This window comes from Notamacropus eugenii, chromosome 4 (genome assembly GCF_028372415.1).
Source record: "Notamacropus eugenii isolate mMacEug1 chromosome 4, mMacEug1.pri_v2, whole genome shotgun sequence".
In the NCBI taxonomy this organism is placed as follows: Eukaryota; Metazoa; Chordata; class Mammalia; order Diprotodontia; family Macropodidae; genus Notamacropus; species Notamacropus eugenii.
In genome coordinates this window covers 259,785,086-259,803,656 of record NC_092875.1, presented here as the reverse complement: position 1 = coordinate 259,803,656, position 18,571 = coordinate 259,785,086, and the positions used below count along the sequence as shown (strand labels likewise).

The 18,571-nt window shown below is 37.5% G+C and overlaps 1 protein-coding gene across 2 annotated transcripts in view; it reads left to right on the top strand.

Annotated features, from left to right (window-relative positions):
• The window catches only part of KLHL14 (kelch like family member 14), a 180,854-nt gene that overhangs the window by 128,212 nt on the left and 34,071 nt on the right, over positions 1–18,571 (top strand). For both annotated transcript variants that reach the window (XM_072604504.1, XM_072604505.1), the window contains exon 4: positions 16,800–16,889. In XM_072604504.1, the coding sequence (XP_072460605.1) occupies positions 16,800–16,889 (90 nt within the window). The remainder of the gene's footprint in view (positions 1–16,799; positions 16,890–18,571) is intronic.

Sequence of the window (18,571 nt, the reverse complement as noted above, 5' to 3'; positions counted from 1 at the left end):
GTAAGTGATTATAGAACACTGAAAAAAATAAAAATTATTTTTAAAAAAATAATTAGTAAATACTTGTTCCTTTACCCCCCCAAAATAAAATAAAATAAAAATAAAAATTCTTGTCCTTTAGATTATAAGCTTTTTGGGGGCAGGGACTGCTGATGTTATTCATTTGTATCCCCAGCACTTAGCCCTGTGCCTGGCATCTAGTGGGCACTTAATAAACATCAACTGACTAACTTTTTGGATTCCCTTCAAAATTTGAAATTGTTGACCATTTATTCCTGGATCCTCTTTTCTCTTTGTTTTATGATGCTACTGTCTCCTGTTTCTCTTCCTGCCTGACTGCTTCTCCTTTTCTAATGGTTCATCTATATAACCATGAGTGACCCTGTAGAATCTCTTGACTATAGTCCTGCATCATCAACTAACTTTTGGACATCTCAATGTGGATTTCCTGAAAGAATCTCAAACTCACTATGGCCAAACAGAACTTTTTCTTTTGCCCTCCTAAACCCATCCCATCTTCCAAATTTCCCTTTTATTGTTGAGGACAATTCTCCCAGTCAAGCGTATTCACAACCTTTATATCCTTCTCTACTCTTCATTGACATTTGCCCTATATATCCAATCTGTTGTCAGATTTTGTTTTCAACCTTCACATTTTCCTTATGTTTGACCACCCAAGTTGAGGTCCTTATCACCTTTTACCTGGGTAATTGCAATAGCATTTAGTTGTTTTCATTTCCTCAAGTCTTTTCTCATTCTAACCATCCCCCATTTAGCTGCCAAAGTGATTTCCTAAAAGGCAGATCTGACTGTGTCATTTCCCTACTCAAAAAATTTTAGTGGTGCCCATTACCTCTAGAATCAAACATTCCTGTTGGTTTTTAAATTAGCCTTTCACAACCTGGTCCCTCCTTTCTTCCCTCCATGTACTTGGCAACTTACATTGTCTTATTTTCTGTTTCTTTCTCTTTCTCTCTCTCTGTCATACACACATGCGCGCATGCGCATGCACGCACACGCGCGCGCACACACACACACACACACACATTCCTAAAAACCTTTATTTCCTAATTCCATGCCTTTTTACTTCCTCTATTCCTGGAATGTTCTCACTTTTTACCTTCACCTCTTAACTATCCTAGGTTCCTTCAAGACTCAATTCACAACCATTTTCTGCAGGATATTTTCTCCTGGTGCCTTCCACTGCTAGTGCCTTTTTTTTTCTGAGAATACTTTCCATCTTCTCTGTATATAGCTTGTAAATATGTAATTATTTGCATGCTATCCCCCAAATTAGGATATGAACTCCTTAACAGCAGGGACCATGTTTTGTCTTTCTTAGCCTTCTTAGAATAATTCCTGCCACACAGTAACTGCTTAATAAACAAACACTCATTGAATAATAAACACTCTTTGTGCAGAAATAGGAATGAAGAATATCTCATTGTTTCCTTTCACTTTCTAGAAATTCTCTCCTGCTTCTGAAGTATCCCTGCCACATTTCATCCTTTCATTAATGCATTCATTTATTGATTCATTTGCTGATCAGCTGCATAGCACTCTCCTGTGGATGTCAGGGGGAAATTGACATGGTATTGTCTGTGCTCTCCAGGTGCCTGCACTCTAGCTGGGGAGAGAAGACCTAAGATTGACACTCTTGTGTAATATTGGTGAAGACTTTTTAATTTTAATGGCCAGTGACTAGCACTGTATGTGGAATACAGTAGTTGTTTTAAAAAATTCTCATTTATACTTATCATATACTGTTGGATATTAGGCAACAGTATACGATTAAATGTCAAAATGGGTGATAAAGACATATAAATATAGAGTCTGAAAGAAGAAGCATAGAAGTATGAGTTAGAACATGGCATCTGGAGGCAGGATTTCAAAAGGACTTTGAAATTATTGATAGAATAGGTTGAGGTAAAAGACAATTTTGGCAGGATATACCAGCATGAGCCACTGTGTCTTTTGTTGTTGTTTCGTCAGGTTTAACTCTTTGTGACCTCATTTGGGGTTTTCTTGGCAAAGATACTGGAGTAGTTTGTCATTTCCTTCTTTAACTCATTTTACAGATGAGGAAACTGAAGTAAATAGGGTTAAGTGACTTGCCCAGTATCACACAGCTAGTAAATGTCCAAGGCCAGATTTCAACTCAGGAACATGAATCTTCCTGACTCCCAACACAGTGGATAGACTGCGTCTATCCACTATGACACCTAACTCCCCCATTGTGGGTTAAGGAATGAATCTAATGAGGTCAGCAATGACTAGTTCAACATAATTAATGTGTAGAATATGTTTTGGAAGGTAAAGGAAAATAATTTAGTGGAGACCAGATTATGTAGGTTCTTGAATACCAGGAAGAGGAAGAAATTTTTGAGCTATTCAGACATTTTTAGGTGAATGATAAGGTAGAAGCAATGTTTTAGGAAAAATAATCTGACAGCATTGATTATGGACAGCAAATTTTATAAAGGACAGTGGAGAATAGGAGGTCAGAGAGAAGGCCTGTGCAAGAAAGTATGCCCATGTAAGAAAGCAGATAATAAGAGCTTGAACCAGCTAAATAACCTTGGGAAGTACACTGAAATCCAGTATTTGTAGAGTCAATATTTTGAAGTTGCCAGAACAAGGCACGCCATCTCTCGACTCTGAGCATTGTCTCTAGTTGTCCTCCATGCCTAGAGTGCTCTTTCTCCTCAACTCTACTTCCTGGCCTCCCTGGCTTTCTTCAAGTCTCAACTAATCTCACCTTCTATAGGAAGCCTTTCCCCACTCCCACCCCTTACTTAGTGCCTCCCCTTTATTGACTATTTCCTATTTAACCTATACATATAGCTTATTTGTATGTATTTGCTTCTTGTCTCCCTCTGTTAGACCATGAGCCCGCAAGGGTAGATAGCGTCTTTTGTCTTTGTTTCGTATCTCTAATGCTTAGCACAGTCCCTGGTATATAGTAATAATTAAAAAGTGCTTATTGACCAAACTAACTGAAGCCTACTAGGCATAGTATTTATGATGGAAAGGCAAATGCTTCTGTAGTTGAGACTGTGAAGGTGAAACAGAAAAGGACCTTTCTCTGTATATGTCTTATCTTCCCTACTATAATAATGCCTAAGATTTTTATGATACCTTAAGGTTTCCAAATCACTTTCTATGTATTGCCTCATTTATGTTCACAATAATCCTAGGAGATAAGTGCTATTATTATCTCCTTTTACAGATAAAGAAACTGATAGTGAGAGGAGTTAAGTGACTTGCCTAAAGCCCTACATCCAGTAAGTGTCTGAAGCAGGATTCAAACTCATCTCTTCCTTACTACAAGTCTAGCACTCTATCCATTATACCAGCCAGCTGCCCTACCTAGTACCATGGCTTGCACATGATAGTACCTGATAATTGATAAAAAATGTTGAGTTGTTATTATTTTCATTATTGTTATCAACATCATTATTTTTATTAGGTCTGGATCTGTGATTGTAATTTCACTTCCTGGTTCAGAAACTTCTACCAATACAGATATTCTGCAAATTATATTCTCAGAGATCTGAATCAATTAGTTATTTAAAATTTGCTTTTTCCTGAGTGTTAGCACATGGTGGAATCATCCTGGTCATTCATTTCCCATCGAGCTAGAAGCATCACTTTTCATTCTACTTATCAAGTGAATAATTTTTAAAGTAAAATAAAGTTTTTAAATGAGTTTGGTGGAGTGGAACAACTAAGATGATTCAAAGTATGAAAAATAAGACCTATGAGGAAAAGTCAAGGGAATTAGTATTATTTTGCCTGGGGAAGGGAAGTCTACAGGGTGACAATAATGCTATTTCAGGATCAAAGGTATGTTTCATGAAAGATGGATTCTGGTCATTTTCTAATTTCACCAAAGATAAAACTAATGTGAGTGATTATGTATAGATAGCAAAATATGAGATGGTGGTGAGATCCACCTCTCAGCTGCCAAAATGACTTATTTAAATTACACTTCTCTTCATGTCAAAAAACTCAATAAACTCCAGTGACCAGTCCTATTCCCTCATGGTACAGATTACAAAACAGAACCAGAGAAATTAAGTAATTTGTCCAAGGTTGAACAGATAGTAAGGGACAGAGCTAAGATTTGATCTGAGGTCCATTCTGACTCCAGGTGCAATCTTTATTCCACTAAACAACACTGACTTTTGCTAAATTATTGTTTCAACAATTTACACAAGAGCAGTAGTAGACTTCATGGAATGGTAGGAAAGGGGCTTCTCCACTCAGACACCTAGTGGGACTAGAATTGGAGGACTTACTTTTACCAATTAAGAAATTATATCTCTGCCTCAGGTGAGTCACTCAGACAGTCAGTAAACATTTATTAAGCACCTGCTTAATGTCAGGCACTGTGCAAAACACAATGGATACAAAGAAAGGTAAAAGACAGTTTTTGCCCTCAAGGAGCTTATAGTCTAATGGAGGAGACAAAATTCAAATAACTGTGTACAAACAAGCTATATGCAGGATAAATCTTAAATAACAAACAAAAGGGAAGCAACTAGAATTAAGATGGATTAGGAAAGACTTTCTGTAGAAGGTGGGATTTTTGGCTAGGACTTGAGGAAACCAGGAATCAGAGATGAAGAGAAAGATCATTCTATGCAAAAGAAATAGTTAAAATGTCCAGAGTTAGGAGATGGAGTATCTTATTCAAGGAACAGTAAGGAGGTCAGTATCACTGGATCAAATGAGTATTTGGGGGTTGTAAGGTTTAAGAAGATTGAAAAGACAGTGGAGAAGGCAGGAGCTATTATGAAGGGCTTTCTTATATATCTTATATTTGATTCTGGAGGTGATAGGGAGCCACCAGAGTTTATTGAATAGGGGAGTGAAGTGGTCAGACCTATGCTTTGTAGTGATTACTTTGATAGCTGAGTGAAGGATGGACTGAAGTGGGGAGACACTTGAAGCAGGTAAACCAACCAGGAGGCTGTCGTGATAGTATCTGGATCAAAGTGACGGAAGCATCATAGAAGAGAAGGGAGCATCTGTGAGAGATGCCCCAAAGGTGAAATTGTCAGATCTTGCCCTTCTGCACCTCTAGTTAAGAAATATAATCACACCCACAGTATATCTAAATTAGAATATAATAAGATAGAAGAAACAATAATACTAAAGACAGAAGGAGATTGTTTCCAGTTAGGGGTATAGAGGATCAGAGCAGGTTTTGTATCTGTATCTATAACATCCATGACTATATCTGCATAAATGTGTATGTCTATGTATATAGATACATATATTTATATACATACAGAGACATATGCATGTAAATATATATGAATATATATCTATCTGGACATTTAGACATCTATGTGCAGATATACAAATATAGTATATATCAATTTATACATACACATATATGTATAGATACATATATAGATAGGTATTATAGATAAAGATATATCTTCTCTTTCATCAACACGTCCATTAAAATACCTGGAAGAAATCAACACAGCTTCATGAACAGGAAGATTAATTTTATATTGAAATTGAGTTCCACTTCTCTTCCTAAGGATTCCTTAGTTTCCAGAAGTGAAAATAATTTGATTTCAAAGTGCTAACTAATACCACCAGGGAATTCCCATCACTACAGGATGAAAGTTAAATGCCTTTTAAAGGGTTGAGACTGTAGTGACTGAATTATAATCTAGGAAAAAAATGTAAAATGAAAATTTTCTAACAAAATAAACACAAGACTATGATCTATTAAATTTATAATGAGAAATGAGCTCTTAGTTTAATGAGCTACTAGAAACCCCATTTTAGGATACCTCTGCATTTCTGGATATCAACCTGTATGGAAGAAAATTGCCTAGGGATTAAACTATAAATCAGCAAGTATTATTAAGTATGTAGCAAATACTCTGCATTTGGGGAAAATATGGGAAAAATCATAAAGCAGGGTTTCAGTCCTGGAGAAGCCAAACCCTATCTTAAATGTCTTATCTCTTGTTCAGAGTTAATGTTTAGAGGGCCTTCAGTAGTACTGTATACCAAAGGAGACTGGAACTGGAAGGACCCTTTGAGAGGTCATTTCGCACATGACTCTCTTTCCCATCTTTTCACTTACTGATCATAATTTTTAAGAGCTTCCATAGGCCATACCAATACATTCCTTAGCAATCTTCATCCTGTAACCATTTCCATTACTGAGGAATAAAATAGCCACAATCTTCTAGTAGTTATTGGGTTGAATTGTGAAGAGGAGCTGCTCATTTGATTCTGTTATAGCCTCAAACATATAAGACACATCAGCCTCTTTCTCAAGTCAAGTGCTTTATATTTAATTATGTAAGTTTTATTCAGTCACAACTGTCTAGGATAAGACTGAACTAGGCCAATGTCATACAAAGTGAATGGGAATATGGTGATTGGCAGGTTACTTTTGTCTACAACAGGGTATAAATAAGGCCAAAGAAATCACCTCAGGATCTATATTTTTCATCAGCTTTTTTTTTCAAATATTGATTGAATTAACTAGAAAACTTTTTTTTTTAATTGCTCCTTTGTGTAGTTCTGTAGGAAGGGATTAAATATACATCTAACAAAGGATGTTGTTTTCCTCTACCTTGTTTCTGCTTGCTTTTTTGTTTTCTTTTTTGCTTTATTTATGCTTGGAGGGAAATTATGAATACTGTAGAATAAAAGTGTTATTAAATGAAGAATCTTCCAGCTTCTAGACTCTTCAATTTGGATGGGGGTCAGAGGATTGGCCAATAGGGAATTTTGAAACCCGAAAGAAGTGAAGAGATGACAGAAGACATACCTGAGTTCCCTTAAGGAGTATAAGTGACCTACCCTGAATGAGCTATATTATAAGGTACTAAAAAGAATTCCTGATGGATGTGATTACTGAGTCACTAGTAACCATCCTTGAAAAGTCTGTCAAAAAAGAGAGTATCCATAGGACTAGAGAAAGTCATATGCTGTTCCTATTTCTAAAAATAACAGCAAAAATAGTGGAATTTACAAACTATATGTCAGTGAGCTTTACTCTAATACCTGATGAAGTTTTATATAATATATTATTAAATGAATGGTTGCTGAGCATTTAGAGAAGGAAGCAGTAATCACCAACAGTCAGCATGACTGTCAAGAACAGTCTGTAATAGATTCACTGCACTTCCCCTTTTCACAAGGTGACAAGGTCAGGAGAACAGTTTAGACAAAGAAGACATCTTTTTTTTTTTTTTTGGCAATGCATGTGATAGTCCTTCATGATATCCTGTGTGAAAGCTGGAGAGGTGTAGATTAGAAGATACCATAGTCAGATGGATTTAGAATAGGCCAAGTGATCAGACCCAAAGAGTAATCACTGATACATCATTGTTGGTAAGAAGGGATGTCTCTAGTACATACTTCCAGGAATCCATTCTTGACATGCTGCTACTCAACATTCTTTTGGTCAATGACTTGGACAAAGGCACAGAAGGCATATCTATTAAGTTTCCATATGATTTGAAAGTGGAAGAGATTACCAACACATTGGATAGCAAAATCAAGATTTAAAAAGTTCTTTACAAGTTAGGATGATGAACTGAATCTAATATGATGAGCTTTAATTAGGATAAAAATAAGGTTCTACATGGCTTCAAAAATTCATCTACATAAATATAAAATGGAGGACACATGACTAAATGTGACAAATATCTGGAGATTTTAGTAGAACATGAACTCCATGTTAATCAGTAGTATAAAAGGTAGCTATGATGGCCAGGATGATTTTAGGCTGCAAGTAACTACTTCCTTGTCCTCCCTGCTCTGCTCATATCACAACTAGAATAGTTTATTCAATTCTGGATGCCATATTTTAGATGAATAGAGGAGCATCATGCACAATCTTGTTTCAGATTGTTAAGCTAAATTTACCTATTTTTCTTTCTGTTGAAATACCTAAAAATATTTAATCTAGCAAGTGTTTATGTCTTCGATGGAGACTATTTGCCTTTTAAGTTAATGTATTTTTAATAAAGTAAAGCCAAACTTCAAACACACACACACACACACACACACAAAAGTTAACAGAGATTTTTTTTTGTATAATTATAAACAAATTCCTATTAGCAATTACAACTATCCAAAACTGGAATGAGTTGTTACAGGAATAACATGACTATCATTAAGAGTTTTCATGCCAAAGCTGAGTGATCACCTATTGGAGATATTGCAGAAATAATTAAATCATGTTTGGGTGTGGGATTGAATTCAGTGACGGTCCTTTAAAACTAAAAAATTTTATGATGCTGCTTTATAGAATTAGAAAAGTGATAGTCTTGTTAGCTAGGTTACTGTCAGGATCATTTTGTTCCAGTCTCAGCAGTGCTTACTGACTTGAAAGTCATTCAATATACCTTCAGTATCCTATACCTCAGTTTTTTTTAATGATGTGGCCCTGAGCCTCAAACTTTGGTTTTCATAGAACCAATCCATTATTCTGAACTATTCCCAGACAATTTCTTTCATTTTTTTCCCTCCTTGAAACTCTTCTAATAATCTTAAATTATAGATTGTGTCTAGGAATCCAGAGAAGTGAGGAAAAGGATCTTGGGTTCCCATTCAAGCACTCAAGATAACAATGCATATCAGGTACAGGACAGCCATTATTTCATTCCACAAAAAATTAAAAATAAGACAAAAGACTATCAGCTGCACATAAATAAGTGATTTTCCTCTTCTGAGACCTGCCACAGGTTCTTCTATAAGCCTTCAGACATACAGTACTACCCTAGGGCTCTGGTCTCTTCTAGGAAGGGAAACTAACTTGGGGTTGCTAGAGAGATCTCCTCCTTGAAACTGATGAGTCCCACTTTTATCCTAGAGATGAAAGTCTCCAACCTTATTATAGCTAAAAAAAATGAACTCTTCCCCCTCCAAATAAAATGGATTTAGTTGCTAGAGAAGCAGCTCTCTTCCCATCAGACCTGAATCATCCAAATAATTCACAGTAATTACAAAGGACAAGTTCTGGTGTTTCTTATTATGGTTCATTCCTTGCTGTGCCTCCAGTTCCAGGGCCTTAAATAATGAGTCTAGGAAACTTTGACATTCTTCCATAAAATTAGGGACTTTCAATGCTTCTTCAAATGCCTAGGGTTCAGTAATCATTAATTAGGACTTGGCTATAGGAGTCACTTCTCCATAGCCGGTCTCAGCCTTTTGAGGTGACGCTGCTGCCTCTCCAGGACTGGAGACAGCAACCCAGAGTCCAGGGGTTCTCTTAACTGTTAATCAGTCAGTCAGTCAGTCAGTCAACAACACTTTTTTGTTGTTGTTCATTCATTCAGTTGTGTCCAACTCTGTGACCCTGTGGATTCTAGGACACTAATAGCATTTATTTATTTAAGGGCTTTTCTTGGCAAAGATATTGAAGTGGTTTGCCATTTCCTTCTCCAGTGGATTAAAGCAAAAAGAGATTGATTGACTTGCCCAAAGTCACAAAGGTAGTAAGTGTCTGAGGCCGCATTTGAACTCAGATCTTCTTGACTCCAGGCCCAGTACTCCATCCACTGAGTCCCCTAGCTGACCCCAGTAACACTTACTGTATGCTAAATGCTGACAATGTCAAAGAAAGGGGGAAAAAAATCAATCCCTGCCTTCAAGGAACTCACATGCTAATGGAGAAGGAGGATTGGGGAAGGAGCAGAGAATATATGGAAATGCCAAGGCATACAGTGTATATATACGGAATAGATGAAAGGGTATCTTTAGGGGAGAAGCCTATAGAAGCTGGGGGTATGAGGGCATGTGGCTGAGAGCCCCAGGGCAGTCATTAGTAGTTCTTGGGTGGGTGGATGGAGGTTATGGGTGTGATGCTGCCCTCAGATCTGGGCTCGGTGATTTCATAATCTCTCCAAAGTTCTGTTAGCTCCCTTTCCTAGGCTCAGCACCATGGGATGACTCCAATGTACAATGGCTGATGTCAACCCATTAGCAGACTCAATCATTGTCCTCAGTGAGTTAGAAAGTGGCACACATGGGCTCACCAGGACCAGCAGGCATGTCTACACCCTCTGGAGGGAACTGCAGTCAACCAAAAAATGGCTCAGTTCTTTGGAAACTCACTAAGTTGAAGAGACAGAACCCTGTTACAGAAAGTGTAAAACCATATACATTCCTGAGTTAAAAGATATTATTTAAAAACCAAGTATTATTTAAAAAACTACTGTTTCTTTGAGTACGTTTATACAAGCGCTCTAATAGCATAATTTTATTGAATTCAGGATATGTGATAATAATAATTTATTTTCATATTTAATATTTATATTTCGCTTCAAGCTTTGCAAAGTACTTCACAAATATTATCTCATTTAATCTTCCCATCAGCCCTGGGAAGTAGGTGCTATTATTATCCCCACTTTACACAGGAGGAAACTGAGGTCCAGTGACTTGCTCAGAGTCGCGTAGTAGGTATGTGTCTGAGGCAAGATTCGAAATCAGGTGTTCCAAGCCCCAAGGTAAGCTCTCTATCCAGGGCAACACCTAATATTTAGCTCCGTATACCTTATATATACACCTTATATCAATATGGCAATGTTACTTCTACTAATCCATTTAGTTAGTGTAGACATTGCCTCTAACTAAAAAATCCTGTAAACAAGAAATTACGGTGACCCACAGGCCTTGAATCAGAGAATAAGATCTCACTGAGAATTGTTCGTTTGTGTGTATATGAGGCTCTAAGTAATCAACGGTTTGATAAATCATATCCTTCTTATATATTCTCTCTATACTGGGCTTTCATGATAACTTGCAGTTTTCTTTTTGTTTGGGCTTTTTTTAAATAAACTCCATAACCTTTTCAAGTACAGCCTTGTACTTTGTCAGGCATGCAATATTGGGGAACCTCTGATCATTAGCAGCAATAGGTGGTGTATATACAAGGCCAGGATGAAATTAACACAAGCTTAGGTTCCTAGCTTACTGAGAATTTCCCCTTTTTGAGAAACAGTTGAAAATATCTCACAATTGGGATTAAATAAGTTACCCAAGGTTAGTACAGGGTATACACGTGTTGAGACAAGTAAGCATTGAACATGTAGACCCAGAAAACTTAGAACATCGTAGACCTGAGCAAGTGATTTCACCTCTGATGCTCTGATTTCCTCTTCTGTAAAATGAGGGGATTCGACTAGACTGGGGTTTCTTAGTCTTTTTGTTTCATGGATCCCTTTGGTGAAACCTAAAAATCCTTTCTCAGAGTAATGTTTTCAAAGGCATAAAATAAAATATATAGGATTATAAAGGAAACCAATTATATTGAAATTTAGTTATCAATTTTTTTTAGTTCATAGAGTTCAGATTTAGAACCCCCGAATTAGTCATTTCTAATTTAAAATCCATGATGATTCTTATGTTCTTTTACTGCATAATCATAGGGGATTGGATTATGTAATGCAAAAATGTCTAGTAAGAAAAAAGTGTGAGCCATTGGAAAATGGAAACCTTAGACTAATAAAATGATCTGTGTACTCACAGATATTTTGAATTCATCTATAAGGTTGGATTAAGTCCTGATCTGTGATAGGCTGTTGCATTTAGTAATGCAACAGCTATGTCTCCGCATTTTTTCTAAATAGTGTATTTCAATTTAAACAAAATCAAAATATGAACATTGAAATTACAGAACAGATCAGTTGTGCTGGATTTTATTTGTCTTGCATGTGAACCTCTTCTAAGCAGGTTTTAAAAGTGATTAGATATATAGATAGTGCGTTAGACAATTTTTAGCAATGCCTGGCAAAGCTGTAAAACTATAGGCACTCAATAACTGCCCATTGAAAAATTAACTACACTTGTTGTGTAAAGTGAGGGTTACCTGTACTCTTTCACTTTCCATTTCCAGATAGAGAATGATTTGTTTGAAAGAGCATTTCCTCTGAGTCTGTGGTTACAAAGCACTTCACAGACATTATCTCATTGAATGGTCCTAATGGCCCTATGAGGTATTAATATGAAGAAACTGAGCCACCAGCGAGGTTTTGACTTGCTGGAGGTCACTGAGCTAAAAACAGAGCCAGGTTTTGTGATTCCAAACCCCTTTTGTCCTGTCTACCACTACCATACCACATCTCTGTGGGCTATGCTGCACATAATCCAGGAAGAAGCAGAAGATAAACCAGTACAACCTTTGCAGCTTCAAAGCTATAGGAAAGCAATTAACAATTTGAGAAGTTAATTGTGACAGAGCTACCTCTTGTAACAATTGCTAACGCCCCTTGAGTGGGTGATGATTAATGTTATTCTGCAGGGTAAATACTGTGAATTAATATCCTCCCCTGTTGTGTGTGTATGTGTGTGTGTGAATATGTGTGTGTGTTTTTAACAGTATTGCTTACTATTCAGTTTTTTTTTAATTAAAATATTGGATAGAGAGGTTTTGCCTAATTTTTGAAGACCATGATGAGAGTTCCCAGTGCTTAAAGCAGCAGAGATGTTAGGTACAAATCATGTTGAATTTTAGAACTAAATGAATGTGCCGACTCAGATGACCAAAGCCCTTCCTCTTTTGGGGGTTAATGGCCTTTTTTCCTCTTCCTTTTAGCTCAATGAGTTTGTTTAATAAAGTTGAGAATTCATTCACAGGGCCTTATAAACATGTGTTATTAGATTTTAAATCTGTTTTGAAAGTGCCTCTCTCCTACTCCCTCCTAGTAAAGTGACCTTTTTAAATGGAGAGAAGTGGGTTTAGATGACAGTCGTGATAAATGCGGTCATGTTCACTCAATAAAATAAGGCCCAGTGCATTTGAGGATAAATCAGTGAAATGTACAGCCCCACCTGTCTGTCTCCATCACTCATTTCCACTGTCACTTTCCCAGTGGCTGATGGATCACAGTTGCTGTAAAATTAGACAGCCTTTAATCTCATTTCATCCTGATTAGCTTCTCTTTACCCTTTCCCTCTAACTCACTGACTGACACGCTAAAAACTCACACTGGGCTGTATTTGAGCGTGGAGTACAAACTTCTCCTCAAATACCTTCTCAGAAAGGTGAGCCAGGTGTTCACCTTCGCTAGAAGCTGCAGAGGGCCACGGATATAGTCGGTGTCATTTTAAGAGCACTCAATAAACCTAGCAACCAGGGCTAGATTAATCAGAGTACTAATCTTGGGGGCACTCAGCATATTGGAAACATTTTCCTATAGTTTTCAATCAGAAATAACCGAATTTGCTTTCATAAGAATCCTATGTAAAATAATTTTTCAACAAATTTGGGAGTTTTTTCCCCTTTCCAAAGGATTTTCAAAAACTATCGTCATCACAAAGATACAGTAATAAGACTCAAATATTCTCATTAGAAAATGTAACTTTCATGATTTTAAAACTGTAGTAGTCATTTGACTGTACATGAAGGTGACAGCAAGTAACCTTGAAACTAGTTCCCCTTTCCCTTACTTTGCAGGGTTCAAGAACCATCGTCTGTGTAGGTGGTCTCATTTGGTTGCATAAGCTTTACGATAGACATATTTGAATGAGAATAAAAATAAATTATTTATTATTTGCCTCAGTAAAATTCTGTATTCCCATACAGGAAAAAATAAAAACCACATGCTGAAGAAAAGGAGTGGTTATGGGTTTGTAGGGCACAGTGCTTTTTGATAAACTTCCCCTGAGGTTAAAAGAAGGGTAAGATGATTTTTTTCTTACACAGAGGATTTCCTGTATTTAGATGGCTAGCTTTAAATAACATTCAAGCAGTGATAGGCATAAAATAAAGTGGTAACAGTGATAGCCCAGTTCGTAACTTGTGAAAGATTTTCTTGAAATCTGCTTATGGGGATGTGCTCCATCTCTTAAGGGTGGGCCCTGAGAATACCTTCTGATTTTCTAGGCTTCTCCCCACTTCTAATGAAAATGATACGGAAAGGGAAGACATATAGTACTGCATGGTTAAAATATAAAAGAGACATTCAAGTCCTGATTCACTGTCCATCCACTTCTAGGGCTAAGGATTATGGCTAGATCCATGTTGAGCTAATATTAAAAGACCCAAAAGGTATTTAGCACCTCAATCCTCAAATAATCATCTGATCCATGACATTTGTGTACAATTTCCAAAACGCTTTCACAACCATTCTCTTTTCTTGTTCCCCAGGGCCCTGAGGGGAAGCAGTGTGGTTCAGTGACTAGGAGGGTCATTCTTGGAGTCAAGAAGACCTGGAAACAAGGCCTGTCCCTGATATAAACTGGCTTTGTGACAATGAGCAAAGCATTTAACCTTGTCATGCCCTAGCCATTTCTCTAAGACATAGGAGAGTCTGAGAGCTCCCCTCACCCAGTGAAATCACAAAGGACAACAAGAAGAAAAGAGCAAAGGAGCCAATAAAAAGTAGCCCAATGAAGTAAAAGGGAAGATATGACTATCCCCATTTTATAGAGAAGGAAATGTTAGAGAGCCAGCAAAGTGACTTACCCAGAGTGACAAAACGTTGAAATCAGGATTCAAGCCCATAGTCCAAAGAGAATTGATTCTGTAGTCAGAGGTCGATGTTGTTCAGTTGTGGTCTGACTTTTTGTGACCCCATTTGGGGTTTTCTTGACAAAAGCAATGGAGTTGTTTGTCCTTTGCTTCTCCAGTCCATTTTACAGATGAGGAAACTGAGGCAAACAAGGTTAAGTGACTTGCTCAAGTCACACAGTTAGCTCTTAAGTGTCTGAAGTCATATTTGAGCTCAGGTCTTCCTGACTTCAGGCCCAGTGCTCTATTCACTACAACATCTAGCTCTCTGTGTAGTCAGAGGGCCTGGGTTCAAATGCTGCTTCTGACGCATCTACTTGTGTGATATTCCCGCCTTCTGGCCTCAGTTTCCTCATGGGTAAAAGCAGGTTAAAATAGATGACCTCTGCCAGCTCTACATCTGTGCTTTTTAAAATTCAAATCTTCTTCCTCAAAGCCAGATCAATGCTCTATATTCATCTGTTCTACACTCCGATAATAACATTTTCTATATTTTACTCGTAATGGTCTTTGTGGAAATGTATTTCTGTCTCACACAAACATCAGCAAAGCAAGATCAGAGTGGTTATAGCCATTTTACTGATAGATAAGTCAAGGTCCAAAGGACTTCCCCAAGGTGACCCTTGAAGTCTGTGACAGAACTATACTAAATAGATGTCAGCATCATTTGTAATTATCTACTATATTCTTAATCAGTGACTTTTCACAAAATCAAGTGTACTTTACCAATTGCTTCTTCCAGACTGACTGTAGGATCACAAACTATGAAAATTGCAGTTAACTAAAAACACCCCTTGCTAGTTCATGGTGGCCAGGGGGACAAGGAGCCACAAATCCTATGGCAAGAAGCTTAACTAAACACATGGACCTGCTTCATCCTTAGGATGCTGCAACCTTAGTAGCAAAGCAGACGCCTCCCTCCTTGGTTTTTTTTTTTTGCATGTTATCATTTATAACTGCATTTTGCAAAAAAATTAAAGATAATAAAACAAAATGAAATGAGAGATCTATCACCCAGAATAATCCAAGTGTGAGAAAGACTGCCTTTCTTGTTTTTTTTGTTTTTTGTTTTTTTTTTGGCATTGGCAAAAGAGCACAAAGTAAGAGCTGGCCCTGAGTCATATTGATTTCCCACTGCACTGGTTTCCTAAGTGCTCTGTTGATCCGTGACAAACAATAAGTTCCCTGCCTGTACATCCACATCACCTCCCCATTTGTCCTCACCTAGATTTAAGGTGCCCATATGATGAGCTGAACAAGGACATCATTTTTCTACTGGTGTCACTGGGCCAAAGCCTCTGCATAGAGCGTGATAACTAATGCTGGGCAAGTATACGTCGACTCTAGGATATAATGGTAACAGAATATAACAGAACAACCATACAAGTCTGTGTGTTGTGTCCCTACATGGGAAAAGCAGATGGAATTGAATTTGGAGGAGCTGGGTTTTTAGCAGTATCTTAAAAAAAAAAAAAACATTCTTCCTCCAGCTACTACCATCAGAATTTTTTTAAAAAGAGGAGAAAACAGTGAATCTCTGTGACTTTGCTGCCACAGTTTTGATCTTTGTCACACAAGAGTTCCTAAGTAGATAGATAGAAAATGTGTGATTGTGCTGCTAATGGCATTGTACAGGAAATTAAGCGTATACATTTGGAGAAGGCATTAAATCAGCAGGACCTTAATTTAAAAACTTCAAACTGTATGGAAATGCAGCTTGTTCATTGCTGTGGAATAGAAAGCTACCAAGCACCCTGAGTCTGCTTATGGAAAGCATGCCAGCAAAAAAAAAGCAGGGTAGGTTGAATGTCTTAACAGTTTCCAGTGTATATGCATGGTTATAGTAACACAGCATTTTCCAGGAAATGCTACCCATTTTTGGTCACTGTGATGTACCTGCCATCCTTCTTCACCTACTCCCCCCAAAATGCCACCTATGTATCAGATAGTTAGGGAAACGAGTTAAGTGAGCAAGTGACTGAATGAGTTCTTGAGAAAGTAGAGTAGTAGAAGCTGGCTGTTCTGCAGCAATTTGTGGAATAACATTATGTAAAATTAATCAAAAGGGGCTGGATCTGAAACTGCTGTCAACACACCACTGATCCCCTGTGTACATAGCTCGGGATTGGCAAGTACCCTGCTTTACTGCCTTCTGCTTCCTTCCACTGTTTGTAGTCTCAGATTTTGCACGCCTGGATTAAGGCAAATAACAGGGGTGCCAAGCTATCAAATTCTAAGATGGAAAATGATATACGTCTTGGTGGTGGTTTATTTTTTTATCTTTTTCCCCCCACAGTTATGCCCTATAACAGTGCCCATCACTGTGTGGTAGAAGTGGAAAACTTCTTGTTCGTGTTGGGAGGAGAAGACCAATGGAATCCGAATGGTAACTATCCAGCCTTTAGCATGGACCTATCCCCTTCCTCACTGGGCTCTGCAAATGTGCAGAGCAAAGCAGTCAGACTTTGTGCCAATATCTTGAGGGTCAATCACTAAGCTAGCTGAGGACACATCTACCATGGCATTGACACTCTATCTGGGGATTTCACTTCTCCATGATGTTCCCGACCCTGCATTTTTTCCCTTTCCCTGGAGGAATGAATGCTGCCACCATCAACAGCACATGCTCTCTAGAGTAAAGGTATCAAACAAGCAGCTGTTAAGAATTTTAACCATCATTTCCATCTCTGTTGCATTCTTATTATAATAAAATGTCGACAAGAAGTGAACACTTTTTTTTTTCCATCTTCTTCCAAAGGGTTTCTGCTGAAGCTTCTTTCCAGAATTAATCATGAGCTCACAGCTCTACATCTGGAAGGGATCTCAGAAGCCATATAGCTTAATCCCCTTATTTTACATATGGAGAAACTGAGGCTCAGAAAGTTTAAGTGACTTGCCCAAGGTCACATACAGAGATGGGATGCAAACCCAGGATTTTTGTCCTCTTCTGAATTGGTTCTGTTTTAGAGTCTACTCTCATACCATTTACATCTCCAAGTCCCCCTTTTGATGTGTTCACTTCATAAATTTATTACAAAGAGAAATTAAGTCATTTTACATGTTTCTGAGCTAAACACACAGAGAACACTGTGCCTTGCAAATACACCAAATTATAAGATATTGTTTAAAAGCTCGCACATGAAGAAGGAGCTGCATTTGTAGCAGCCTGTGTAACAGAGACAATTATGACTGAGAAACCATAAAACAGCTTGCAGGTACACATTTTTGCTTTAAAACCCCAGAACATCCAGATGAAATTACATATACTGCATATATTTTATTGTGAATGTGCCATTTCAGCATCTGCACCAAACCAAATTATAGAAAATTGTTACATCTGTTCACTTCCCAAAATCTTAAAGAAAACCAATCCCTGTTACCCTCTAGAACATTTCTTTTGAAGAAAGGGGGGAAAATGGGACAGCCTTGGGAGAAAAACCCTTCAGCCTTATTGTCAGATCTCTTTAAATGCTGGCAGGAGGTTGGACTTGGTACCCTCTGAATATCAGATACATTTCATGTGGGAAAGGTTGGATTTGAAGCAGGAGCATTTCGGATATTGATAGCCTCTCTGCTGAGTTATCCTATTAATGACGGATTTGATGCATTACCAGGAAACTGACAGGAATACCATTCACTGTAAGCTCTCCACTTACTTACTGCACAAGTTATCCTGCCTTTGAACTGAATTTCATGACTGCACACATATACTCCAAGTAAGGGGTGTCTTCAAGTGAATCACACTTTACAGTTTATTTCTTTTGTCACCTAGATTAAAAATAAAGCGTGACAACAAATCAGTGTGGCCCACCAATGGGGAATTTTAAAATTTAAAATATAAATTAATATATATAATATGAATAAATATAAATTTATATTTATAATAAAATTATATTTTTAAAGATAACTAATAAACCTGAGCCCCACTCATTACACTAGGACACTTTTTTCAGGGAGAAAATGGAAACATGGTCAATCTTTTAGCCCCTCATATAATGCAATGAGATTCCCAATGCTAAAAATCAAAAATTAAGACATACTATGCTGTTCCCCATCCTCCCATCTTTC